This window comes from Parus major, chromosome 3 (genome assembly GCF_001522545.3).
Source record: "Parus major isolate Abel chromosome 3, Parus_major1.1, whole genome shotgun sequence".
NCBI lineage: Eukaryota > Metazoa > Chordata > Aves > Passeriformes > Paridae > Parus > Parus major.
In genome coordinates, this window is record NC_031770.1 from 49,589,090 (window position 1) to 49,601,966 (window position 12,877).

At 46.8% G+C, this 12,877-nt stretch overlaps 1 protein-coding gene across 1 annotated transcript; it reads left to right on the forward strand.

Moving 5' to 3' along the window:
* The first annotated feature begins 1,504 nt into the window (after nucleotides 1-1,504).
* On the forward strand, nucleotides 1,505-6,470 carry SLC35D3 (solute carrier family 35 member D3). Its single transcript, XM_015620379.2, has 2 exons — nucleotides 1,505-1,940; nucleotides 3,164-6,470. The coding sequence occupies exons 1-2, from the start codon at nucleotides 1,505-1,507 to the stop codon at nucleotides 3,991-3,993; spliced, it is 1,266 nt and encodes a 421-aa protein (XP_015475865.1). The 3' UTR covers nucleotides 3,994-6,470.
* Nucleotides 6,471-12,877: the final 6,407 nt, after the last annotated feature.

Here is a 12,877-nt window from a genome sequence, read left to right on the forward strand (position 1 = left end):
AGCCTGATACTCTGTAATGCCAGAGATTCACTTCTCTAGTGATAATTTCAGTGGTGAGGTGACAAAATTGTTTCTGCCAGAGGATACACTCAGGCATAGTCCAAATGACTACAGTATTTCCAGAAAGCACAGTCTGATTTTTTTTCCATCTGCACTTATTTGGCAGGAGTTTTTCTCCCATGTGCAAACACTGTTGAGGTGACCCACGCTTTCCTTTAAATTGTGTTGTATGTGGGCTTGGGGTGAGTCCAAATAGAGGCTGATGAAAATGTGTTGGCACATTTCTCCAGTGGATTCTGAAACCAGACTTGGTCTCCAGTGCCTGTGGTTTATTTTCCTGCATTACCAGTTTTCATCTTCAGACACTCATTCTTAACACGTACCTCATTTCATTTTATAAACCTTGCCCTGTCTCCTTTACCCTGCCTGTCCTGATGAGAGAAATCGCTGGATGGTGTTAAAAGAAGGCTCAAGATTATAAGGCAGCTCTGAATAAAAGTATAGTTTTTCCTTCCTTTGTGTTGCCTGACACTGCAGGAGACTGATAGAGAGGACTGACTGCCCGAGAGAACTGCTTTTGCTTTGCTTTTTCTTTTGAGTCAATACGGTTTATTGCCATCTCCTGTTAAAACTTTCATCTGGAAAGCCGAGAGAAGCGATCAGTTTATTTAAGCTTTACCAGGCTTTAAAACATCACTTTTGAAAGCCGTGTGGCTACCAATTTTTGGTAACTTCTCAAAGCAATTCCCTCTGCTAGAACGCGGTTCTCCCTGTTTTTCTTAGCAGCGGTTCCCGTCTCTTTGCCGCTCGCAGCCCCAGAAGGCGCTCTCCCGGATAAGCCGAGGGAGCAGGGGGGTAGTGGGAGGGATGCTGCCGACAGGCTCGATAGATGCTTTTCCCCGGGAGGCCGTATACTTTTGGGGAATAGAAGCGGTACTCTCTGCTTGGGAACGCGCGGGCCCGCACTGATCTCCCTTCTCCAAGAGACGTGGGGTTTCCCACGGCTCTTTCACGTTATTTTCGGGCCGGCGGCACTCGGCTGCGGAGCTCCGGGCGCCCCGCGGCTTTCCCCCGCGGGGAAAGCGCCTCGGAGCCCGCTCCACTGCCCGTCCTCCTGCACCCGAACGGAGTCGGGAGGGCTTGAGGACAGCGGGGGGCTTCCCATCCCCGCTGAGCCGGGCGTGCTCCGGGGGACACCGCACGGCGAACCTGGAAACGCGGGGGGCGGGATGGGGGACACCGACAGCGGCGACGCAGACACACTGGGGATGGCGTGGGGACACACCGGGGGAGGGGAGGGGACGCGGGTAGGAGGGGAGACACGCTGGGGGCGGCGCGGGGGGGACACGTCGGGGGCGGTGGCTGCCCTGCCGGGAGCGCGTCCTGCCTCCTCCCGCCCCCTGCCTCCGCTCGTCCCCGTCCCCCCGCGCCGCCGCCGCCGCGGCGGGTGGCCGGGCGGGCGGCAGAGCCGGGGGCCCCGGCGGCGGGGCCGTGCGCGGCCAGGATGCTCCGGTGGCGGGGCCGGGCGCGGGGCGTCGCGGTGGCGGTGGCGCACGGGCTGTGCTCGGGCTCGCTGAACATCCTGCTGAAGTTCCTGCTGGCCCGCTACCACTTCGCCTTCCTGACGCTGCTGCAGTGCCTCAGCAGCGCGGCGGCGGCGCTGGGGCTGGAGGCGCTGCGGCGGCGGGGGCTGGCGGCGCTGCCGCCCTTCGGGCCCCGCCTGGCGCGCCCCTTCGCCGCCGTGGCCGCCCTGGCCACCCTGCAGTCCACCCTCACCCTCTGGTCGCTGCGCGGCCTCAGCCTCCCCATGTACGTCGTCTTCAAGCGCTGCCTGCCCCTCGTCACCCTTGTCACCGGCGCCCTGGTGCTCCGCGACGGCATGCCCTCGCCCGGCGTCCTCGTCGCCGTCCTCATCACCACCTGCGGTGCCGCGCTGGCCGGTGAGCGCGACCGCACCGACGGGACGGGACGGGACGGGACGGGACGGGACGGGACGGGACGGGACGGGACGGGACGGGACGGGACGGGACGGGACGGGCGGTCGCAGCGATAGCCGCTCCATCTGGGCTTTGGGCGCGGGAGGGGGAGGGCAGCTCCAGCCCGGGGAGAAAGACGCGAGGATACGGGGGACCTGCAGTCCTGGGGACCAGCTGCGGCCCCACGGAGGCAGGTGCAGCCTCACGGGCTGGCAGGTGCAGCCTTGCAAGTGGGGATGCAGCCCCGCTCTGATCGGTACATCCTTGCAGGGCTCAGTACAACCTTTTGGATATAGGTGCATCTTTATGGGGGTCGGTGTAAACCTGTGGGAGTAGGTGCAGCCTTACTGCAACCCTACTAGGGAAGGTGCAACCTTATGGAGGGAAGTGCATTCTTACAGCGAGTGGGTGCATCTACAGGGGTTGGTGTAATGTTCTGGGAGCAGCTGCAAGCCCATGGCACAACTACAGCCCTGCTGGGGCAAGTGCGATCTTATAAGGGCAGGTGCAAGCTTAGGGGTCAGCTACAGCCTCTGGGGCCAGGAGGAACCGCGTTGCTTTTGAGGGGTGGGAAACAAAGCTAGCACTTTGTGGCCTGACAGCACTCCTGGGTTGGGGGCTGCCTCAGACAACAGAGCACATGCACAGTGTGTAAGTTAATCTGCAAAGAGGCTGACAGGTGGCTCGGGAGGACTGTTGCTTCAGGGATCCCATAGAGCTCCGTTGTAAGAGGGGGCAGAGTGGCCAGTGAGCTGGAGGGCAGGTAGCCCAGCCAGCCAGCCAGAGCTGGCATGTGTCTGTGATGGCACAGGATGCTCAGGGTCACTGTGAGTGTGTGTGTGTGTGTGTGTGTGTGTGTGTGTGTGTGTGTGTGTGTGTGTGTGTGTGTTTTCAGCTGCAAATCTTCCACAGTGTCTTCACAAAAGGGAGAAGTCAATCTGGTTTTGGCTGTGCGATTTGGAGGGGCTATTGGAGGGGGTATGAAAAACACTCAATATATTTGTAACCTGAAAAAATGGATAAGAGATTTGTTGGGAGGCAAGACCTGGGAGGCATGACAAATCCTGGGTGTTATGGAAAGTGCAATGATGTCTATTTCCTAAATATCCCTCTAGTCCAAAAGAGAGCTCTCTTTCTGTGTCATGTACAAGACCTATGCTTATTTCTCTCTGTGACTCTTGTGACAGGAGCTGGTGACCTGACTGGGGATGCTATGGGCTATGTGACAGGCGTGCTGGCCGTGCTGATACACGCTGCCTACCTGGTGCTCATTCAGAAAACCAGTGTAGATAGTGAATATGGACCCCTGACAGCTCAGTACGCCATCGCTGTTTCAGCCACCCCTTTCCTCATCATCTGCTCCTTTGCCAGCATGGATTCCATCAACGTCTGGTCCTTCCCGGGGTGGAAGGACCCTGCCATGGTATGCATCTTTATTGCTTGTGTCCTGATTAGCTGTGCCATGAACTTTACCACCCTTCACTGCACTTACATTAACTCGGCTGTGACCACCAGCTTTGTAGGGGTGGTGAAGAGCATAGCCACCATCACGGTAGGCATGGTGGCATTCAATGATGTGGAGCCCACAAAGTTATTTATAGCTGGTGTTGTGGTCAACACCTTGGGCTCTGTCATTTACTGCGTGGCCAAGTACGTTGAGACCAGGCGGCAGAGCAACTATGAGGACTTGGAGAAAGAAGCTAGAGAAGAGGAAGGGAAAAGGCAGGCTGGAGACCAAGCTCTGTTTGCCATGGAAACTATTTCCCAGGGGAAGGGGGCTGAGGAAGCAGCGGCGGAAGGATCATCCACAGGGCAGAGAAAGAGTGGAGAGGAAGAGAAGGATGTCACTGAGAAATCAGCCAAGGCACTTGCGGTTCCGGGAAAATCCACCATCACACAAGAAGTGAACAGAAGCTCTCTGAAAGAAGCCTATCTTGGAGTATGGAGGTTGGTGAGGGGTGCTAATTATACAAAGAAGGATTATTTGATAGAAAATGAAGAGCTACCAAACCCTTAAAAAGTAGATTTGAAAACCTATGGCTTGAGGACAGACACCTGGTTTTCTGTACAGGGGGAAGGCAGAGCATACATTTCCACATCATTGCTTATAAATCCAAATCATTCAGGATGACTTTACCTCATTGTCAAAAAGCAAAAGGTCATAGTTTGCTCATGCTTTGGGCTTGCTTTCAGCTGCTTTCAGTATGTCACTTTAGACCCACCTCAGCTAAGGTGCTGACACTCTGCTGCAGACACAGAGAGAGCTGGGTAATGGGAAGTCAAGGGGTGCTTGCCCAGCAGCCAGGAGTATAAGGGACATCAATGCCATTGAGATACTTGGCAGTGACACAGCAGTGGCCTATACCTTAGATTGTGACTGGAGCCTGGTGATTTTAACACGTCTGGGGGCTCTGTCAATGTGCTTCTGTATCTGTAACCACACAATTATAGGTACTCTGCATAACTAATTCCCACTATATATAAACTCATATTAACTGTACTTTTTTGTGCTCCTCTGTGTCAATACAATTGCAACAGAGCTAAAGGTTGTGCCACTTCAGTTATATTGATGTAAAATCACTCTCTTATCTGACAAATTGAATCCCTCCAGGCTGAGCCTTGGACCTGGTTTACATTGGGTGCTTTGTGTCTTCAGTAGAAATGCTTTAGTATTGTGGTGGTGTACATGAAAGCAGAACCAGATCTCAGCTTCTGAGAAGCTTTGATTGGCAAAAGAAGGATGTTTATCTATGAGCTTTAACTACACGTAGCATTTGGAATACTAGCTTGACTCAAATAGAAGAGTTTTGAAATGTTGGTATGTATTGATTTGATTTGGGAGGGCTATAAAAATTTAGGGAGAAAGTGTGTGCCTTGTGTTATCCCTCCTTGTACCCTAAAGTTGGATGAATCAGAGCCTGGATTGAAACCCAGGTGTCCTCTCCATACATTCTCTCATAAGCAGAGGCTGAGAGCAGGGCTGGGGACGCCAACTCTGAAGTTCCCAGGGATGCTTTAGCAGGACAGTTCTGCTACGTGCTGGCCACGTGCTGGTATGTGGCTCTTCTGTGCGTATCTGCCCGTGCTGTCCTTGTCCTGTGCTGCCCACTGGAACAAAGGGCAGGCAGCAGGAGCTGCCCGGTGCTCCAGCAGATCCCGTGTGCCTGGGGAGCTCAGTGTGTTTGGCACGAGGATATCCATGGCTTTGGTAGAAGCATCTCCCCAGCGCTGTCCAGACTGTCCCTGTCCCCATGGGCTGCAAGGGGCAGAGCTGCTTTTTCCCTTGGACACTCAAACACTCGTGTGGGAAGCGGGAGGCAGGCACTCCAGCGAGACCTCTGCTAGTATTTTGTCCCACATCTGTTAAACTGAAAGGACTGTGGAAACAAATGTTTGACTGTTTCTTCGCCTGAAGATGTACCAAATTTCATTTGGTAGGTGGGAGTACTTGGGTGGAACCTTTGCTCAGACTAGACAGAGAGAAGATTTGCCTGTGAGCATTTCTCAGCCCAAAAGGGTGCTGCAGCCATTGGGGCCACCTTGACAACAGACTGAAATCTGTTATCATTTTCTGAAAAAATGAACCAAGTTTGTTGTTGTTGTTGCTGTTGTTTTTAATATTGTTATTGTTGTTATTAATAATTATTAATAATTATTTATTATTATCTATTAAGCCACTGAACTGAAAATCAATTATTCCCAGAGCCCTAATTAACCAGTGCCTAGCCCAGTGCTCTCTCCAGCTGAGCAGGCAGCATTAGCCTCCCAGCGCATTCAGTCTGAAGTGAGCAATTTGCCCAGCAGGGAATATTTGCAAAACTGCTCTCTGGGGGAGCTTTAGGTTCTTGTCAATTAATGCAGGCAGAAACATCAGGTGCTGTGGCAGTGTGTTTTCAGAACGATTGCAGATGTTGGCTGACCTGGCATCACCCATGAATTTTGAAAGAGATGGCTAAAAGGGCATTTATGCTGAAAGCCTGTAGCTGCTGAGCTGGGGGACAGGGCACGGAGCTCTGTACATCACATCTTATGTATAGCTTGTGTTTAAGAGGTACTGGCTGTATGCCAAAATACGTTTACCTTCTGTTCAAGCTCCATATGGGCTCTTTTCAATAAAAGTACTATTTATTGTTTCTAGGCTAATATAATAGGGCTTTTGTTAGTTTTTCAAATGTATCCTAGACTAAAGAAGTTTGTGCCTATGACTTATAGTTGCTGTGTTACTGAACTCATTGCTATATTGAACTGCATTGTAATCATACAGATGGCTGGAGAGAAACCCACAGTTCTGATCTGTCCTCACTGTGCTCAGTGTTTTCTGTCCGCAAAAAATGTGGATCTTCTTACCACCTGGATGCCAAACACTGTGTTTGACACGTGCTGTAGGAAGCTCTCCCACTGGACTCTTGTTTGGGATGTTTTCCTGGGGGCGGTTTAACGTTTTGCCACTTATTGTTGTTAAATTATTAGTAGAAATCTGTGGAAATTCAAACAGTTCTGACTATTAAAAAAGCTGCTGTTACAATGTTGTACATTTGCATGTATAGTCGAAATGTGATTATATTGTGTTCTGTTTTTACCTGTAAATTCCCTAAATTAAAATGGGAATTTGGCAAATGCAATCCAGTTTTTCAGTAACAGACACTGTCGCACAATAAAATAAAAATACTGCCTCGTCCTGAGGTATTTTAATAGCATCAGCGGAAGACTGCAGAATGAGATGTGGGAATAAAATGCACTGCTTTCCAAAAGCCTTCTGGTTTTCTTATTGTTGCTACTCCAGGGTGCTCATTTTTGCTTCATTTATAGTTATTCTTATGCCTTTATACCATCCAAGTTTCCTCAACATGTGACCACACACTATAAATACTGTCATGGACAGGGAGACAGGACATGAGGACAGACAAGAACACAGGATTCTCTAGTGCTGGGACCTCGGTACAGCTCAAAATTTCTGTGGTTCTCAGCGGTGATTTTTTTGGTTACATTTTTAAGATGGTTTAATGTCACTGGTGTAAGTGTTATAACTCTAGAATTAATAAAATAAGATGATGCTCATTATTAATAGTTCTATTATAAAATGGCTGCATTATTAAAGGACGTAATATTAATTTCATTTTACAATGTTAAGTATTTGTACTGCCATCTATGTCTCATGGCAGCACTAGGAGATGACTTAAGCATTAATTTTTACCTGTTTGCTTTGTATGAAAGGTACACAATACGCCCGTGGCTGAAACTGGGTTGTGCCAGACCAGGCTGTGGTCGGTGGTTATTGCCGAATTCATCTTAGAGCTCCACACAAATGTGCCTGCAGGTTGATTTAGAGAAGGAAACCATCCTTGTTGTCAGATAATAAATGAACCTGATGCACAATGACGGCTTTGAGAATAAACAGGAATTTCAGTGTCAGCACATCCTTGAGTAGCACCTGCTGCAGCACTCCTAGACGTGCACGTACGCGCGCATGCACGCACACAAGTACACATGCAACAGGACAACAAAAGCCAGACTATCTTTTTGCATTCTTCTCTCTAAGAAACTAAAGAGAGGACAATTTATTTTGAGGCAGGTACAGTTAAAATTTCTAAGGATAGATTAAAAATTTGCATACATTACTAATCTTGTATTTGCCATCACTTCCACTGGGAAAATATGCAGCAACCTACAAAGAACCATCTGACAACGAACGAAATTTTGCAGTTCACTAAAAACAATCCAGACCTCTGCATACAACCAGGGATAGATTATTGCCAGTGTTTAATAGCCTCTTGTAATTCTTTTTGCTGCAAAAATGCTTATTTGCTCTAAAGGCTTTAATAGGCAAAAAGGTGCAAGCCCTTCAGCTCTGGTCTCTAAATTAACATTTGAGCATTTTGCTGCTTTTCATGGTGAAAGGTTAACATCTAACCCTCTGTGCCTGTGTCCTGTGTAATTTCACGTATTTCTTTGAGGTTTCTTCTGTGTTTTTCTAACTGGAGTCTCTAAGTGCAGTGGAGGCAATCAACTCTGCTCTCAATTAGCTGCCATATTCATGCTTCAGTTGCTTGTTGGAGGTCATCAGGAGGGTTTTCACTTCCACCCCGTTTCTGTCAGGAATTGATGAACATGCACATGCCCTCTTTTCTCATCCTTTACTGCTGCTGTATCTTCCAAATCTTTTTTCCAGTGTCCATCCTTAAAATCTCTGCAAATGATTGACGACTTGCTACAGAGGCTTCTGCTTTTTTCTTTTTTTTTCAGAAGAGCAGGGAAGGGATGGACCAGCAGGATCTTCTATGTCCAGATTGCTTCTTTCTACCTTCGTGCATGTTTCTGCCCACCAGCTCCCTGCATCCCAGATCTCTATATAGCTCAGGCCTGGCTGTGTCCCAGCTTCTCGTGGAGCTGTGCCTGGGCTGTGTCCCAGTGTCCTGTGGAGCTGGGCTGAGCACGGAACAGGCACCAGAGTGAGGGCCCTCACTGCCAGACAGCCAGCACTGAAACCCGCCTGTGCCTGCCCCTCTGGAGATTTATTACACACACAGAACCAGGAGATCTTTTCATTGTAACAACATTTTCAGTAATAAGGCTATAAACCTGCTGTTGAGCCAGGTTCAGTTTTTTTATAGGTTGAGACTTAAGAAAGCCAGTCACACTTCAGTGCTGGACATTGTGTTTGAATAGAAGAGAGGCAGCCTGAGATGAAAACCCAGGTAGAGAGCATGAAAACAATGCTCAAAGAGGTATATGGGATGGGATAAAGATGGATGGGGAAAATATGTGAGCTACAAATTAGGGTGCATGGGGAACATGTGATAGTTTGCAGAAAAGAAAAACGTTGCATGAAAAATAAAAGTGACAACATTGGAAACCAATGGCCAAAGAGTGAGGTGAATCTGCAGTGAATGCACTTGAATTTGGGCTCTGGAAGAGAGCAGTGCACATGAAGGAGAGAGGCAGAGAGAACGAGCTGGCTGCAGGAGAAATGGCTGGATCTATTTTTTGTGATTCTGTGATATCTTTTTTTTTTACTGGACAGTTTTAAGAAATTTTGCTCTGGGCACATTAATCTTCTTAATAAATTTGTCTTTTATCAAGTAAAAGAAACACCAGCTCTGTTCTCAAAATTACAGATTTTTTTATTTTTTTTTTTAATTAGGAGCTATTGATTTTGTTCCTGACAAAGCAAGAAGATTCCAACAATTATTTAACAGAATTCAGGATTTCTCTGATAAAGAGCAATAACTTCTAAAGTCACAGACCATTTCTTGCCTGACATGGGAGTCAAATAAGAGAGAATAATGAGTTGGAACTGGCCATAATAGTAAACCAGTCAGGTTTACCAGCTGCTGTAAATAATGATCAGTTTCATCAGTAGATAAAAGCAGCTAAAGGCTGCGGCATATATCACCATTAACTCCTCATGACTTGAATTGTCTTAATTCTGTTAAGTACATTTTTTTTGTCTTCAGAATATCTCTGCAAATTTATCCTTATGGTTAGTCTAATTCCAAACCATGTACACCTGGTTAAAAGGTAGAATATGGATTTTCCCTTCTGTTTCTCAAAGCACAAGTTAACCCAGGATCTGAAGGACAGAGAGGTTCCCTTTGTCAGTGCATCTTAGTGAGTGAATGAACATTCAGGAGCACAGATAGAATGTCCAACAACACATGTTATTACAAAAATATGAAAACCAGCTAAATATATCCATATCACAATTTTACTGGAAAAAAAGTTATGTTTCCTCAAGCATATGAGTCTGATTCTTCATTGAATATCAGAATCATGTATTTTGATGTACACAAAACACACCACAAGAGAATGCACAGCTACATGGTTTTGGCCCTGGGATTTACAATATTTTCCAAAAGAAAAGAGATGGAGGGGCATTTGCATGGCACCCTGGAAGAAATTGCTTGACTTAGAGAATCTGGGATGCAGGTCTCTGTGAAGAGCTTCTCTTCAAAGAAGGATCACTGCCAAGTCAGCAGCCCATTTCCAGGATTCCTGAGATAGGGTTGGACTTTCAAAATTGCTTAACATATTTGGGGGGGGGGGGGGGGGTGTGGTGTTGTTTTTGTTTTGGGTTTTTGTTTTTTTTTAATTAGTAGATGTTATGAATGAGCAGAATCATCTGTATATCTAGTTATGTCCTGGGGTATCTTCTGAGAGCTGAACTCTTGGTCACCTGGATGTTGCAGTGGCTTGATGAAACTATTACAATTTGATTTGTGCTGCATCCAGCTCTGTCATCCAACACAAGCAGCACACTTTATTTTTCTTTCTGGGGAATCTACTTAACAGTGATTAAGTATGCTTGTATACTCATATTTTATAGCTGATATTCAATGCCACAGTTCAGGAAAGAAGCTAAGCAGTAGCTAACTGATGGAGAGGATGAAAATGATCACTAGAGCTGCCTTTTCAATGGAAGATTTTGCAGAAGGAGTTTAGGTTATTTGTTACTCAAGTTTTAGGCTTTCGCCGTCTTTATCTACTTCAATACTTTTCCTCAAAATATGAAAATTTTGGTCTTGACAGAGCTGTAGTATTGATCTGGAACCATTCTTTTCTTTCTGGAAACTTCACCCCTGCCTGTCTCCCTGCTGCTGGTCAGGTAGGGCACAACACCCAGAGTCCTGTGTCTGGCACACACCAGCAGCCAGCAGCCAAAAAACGTCAGATGCCACTTTCAGGGTCAGAAATAAGGACAAGTTGTTCTGTACTTGAGTTTCATTACAGATTCAGGCAGATTCATACTCATAATGAAAAGCACAGTGAGGAAGACCTTCACAGCCAAGAAAGCTTTGCTACATCTCTGCATCTAAAGTATGGTGTGAAAGCAGAGATTATTTTTGAGTGGGGTTCCTCTTTGTGTCTTGTATAGATCGGACGTGTTGGCACATGAACTGGCAAACTTTGAAGACTCAGGCTGCGATGTGAACACAGATTCCTAGGTGGCAATATAGAGCAGTCACCACCACCCTTCCCGGCTGCCATCAGGAATGCTCTCAGGCGTTGCACTAAAACATTTTCTGCCTTCACCGAGCCTTAATTCAGGAAGACACGAACCTAAATGGAAACATTTTGCTACATTAGGGGCTCACTAGGGCCCGGTGTTCCACTTCCCCAAGCCATGGAGAGTGTTAGAAGTGGGTTTTAAGATTATTTTCTATCCCACCATCTGTGCTAGAGAAGCTAATGCTCAGAATTCCAGCAATGCAAAGCCAAAGAAACAGCACCTCTGCCCCAAATTTATTTAGTGACATTGCTGTGGCAGTACAGCTGCCATGGCAAAAGCAGCTGCTGGAGAGAAAGGAGTTTCTGTTACTTTGGCATGTTCCATGGCACTGTGTCACACCATGACACCAGGGAAGGGCCACAAGCTGCCAGGGCCATGCTGGCACCCTCAAACACACAGAGCTGTGACTGCAGAGGCTCTTGGAGAGTCGCTCTGGACACTGAAGCTGCGTGGGTGAGTGTTCTCCTGTGGGGCCAGGGGTTTGCCTCTTTTCCAAAGCTCCTTAGAGGGAGCTGGCAGATGACAACTCAGTCCCTTCCCATGCAGGGTAATTGGTCAGCTCAACTGCAAAGTGGTATCATGGCAAGGGAAAGAAACAGCACAAATTTTACCTGTGAGGTCCAGATAGGCTATTAACCGGAGCAAAATTCTCCCTTCATTACTTTTTTTCCCCAGGCATAGTTCCTCCTATGCTTGTGAAAGGAAATATGCAGATGCACGAACAGTTCTTATAAAAGAAAAGATTTATTTCAGAAGAGAGCTCCTGCAGGCAATACAACGCCTGCTGAGCTTGCAAAATTGTTCAGTGTATGGAATGGATTAGGTTGGTGGCTGCCTTACTTTCACTGCCTCTGAAGTGGCTGTGAGAACAAAGATGTAAAGGTAAGGACTGTAATAAAGAACAAGCTCTGTAAAGTGGCTTTGCAACACAGAACCTTCAAACCCATTTGAGAATGTCAGGGATTTGCCATTATTCTTGAAGCTGACTTGACAAACAATTCTGGCATCTTGACAGCTGAGCCTTAGAATAAAAAATGTCACAAATTCAATCTCTGACAAGATAAGGAGTAGCCAGCTGATTGCCAGGGTGCAGGCAGTGCTGATCTGCCCCACTATCGGTGAGCTCTGCTGCAATGGGATATCTAATTTAGGTAAGTGCATTTCCAGCATTAGGGTGCAGAAAGTCTGACTGTGAGTGGCTGCCAGTAGGGACACACAGGATCAGTTTTGCAGATTCATGCAAAAAACTGCTCTCATTTTAACTAAAATTCTAAGCTTGAATAGTAATATAAAAGTATTATAAGCTATCTGGGAAGAAGGAAAGCCAAAGGAAGCAAAAAACTAGAGTGCCACAAACCCATTTCCAAAGACTTACAGTGCTGCTACTCTGCACTTTTCAATCAGAATAATGAATAATTGTTTGAGTAATAACAAGAAGGACACAAATAATTTGGATTATTTTAAATCCAGTGCCACTATCTGACCCAAATGCAGGTGTAAGCAGAAGACTCCAGGGTCTGAGCCATGGACATCCCAGTGCATCACAGTACTTCAAGGATAGAGAAATCCACCACATGCAGGGATCTGTGAGGTTGGAAGTAAATAGATCTGCTGCCTTGTTTTGTCTTTGAGTACCCAGATGAAATTTAAAACTTCACAACCATTTAATTTGCTTCCTGTTCTTCTTCAGGAACAAATGTCTCCTCACCCATATTTATTTTTTTTTTGTGATGAAGATGCCTCAACTGGCATTCACAGTACAGTATTGCCAGAAAAAAAAAAAAAAAGCCAGAAGTGTCAATTTATTTTTTTATTTTTTACCACAGCCTCCAGGTTAATTTAGTAATCTTTTATTTTCTGCTAACTTGCTTTCTTAAAGGTGAAGATTTAGATG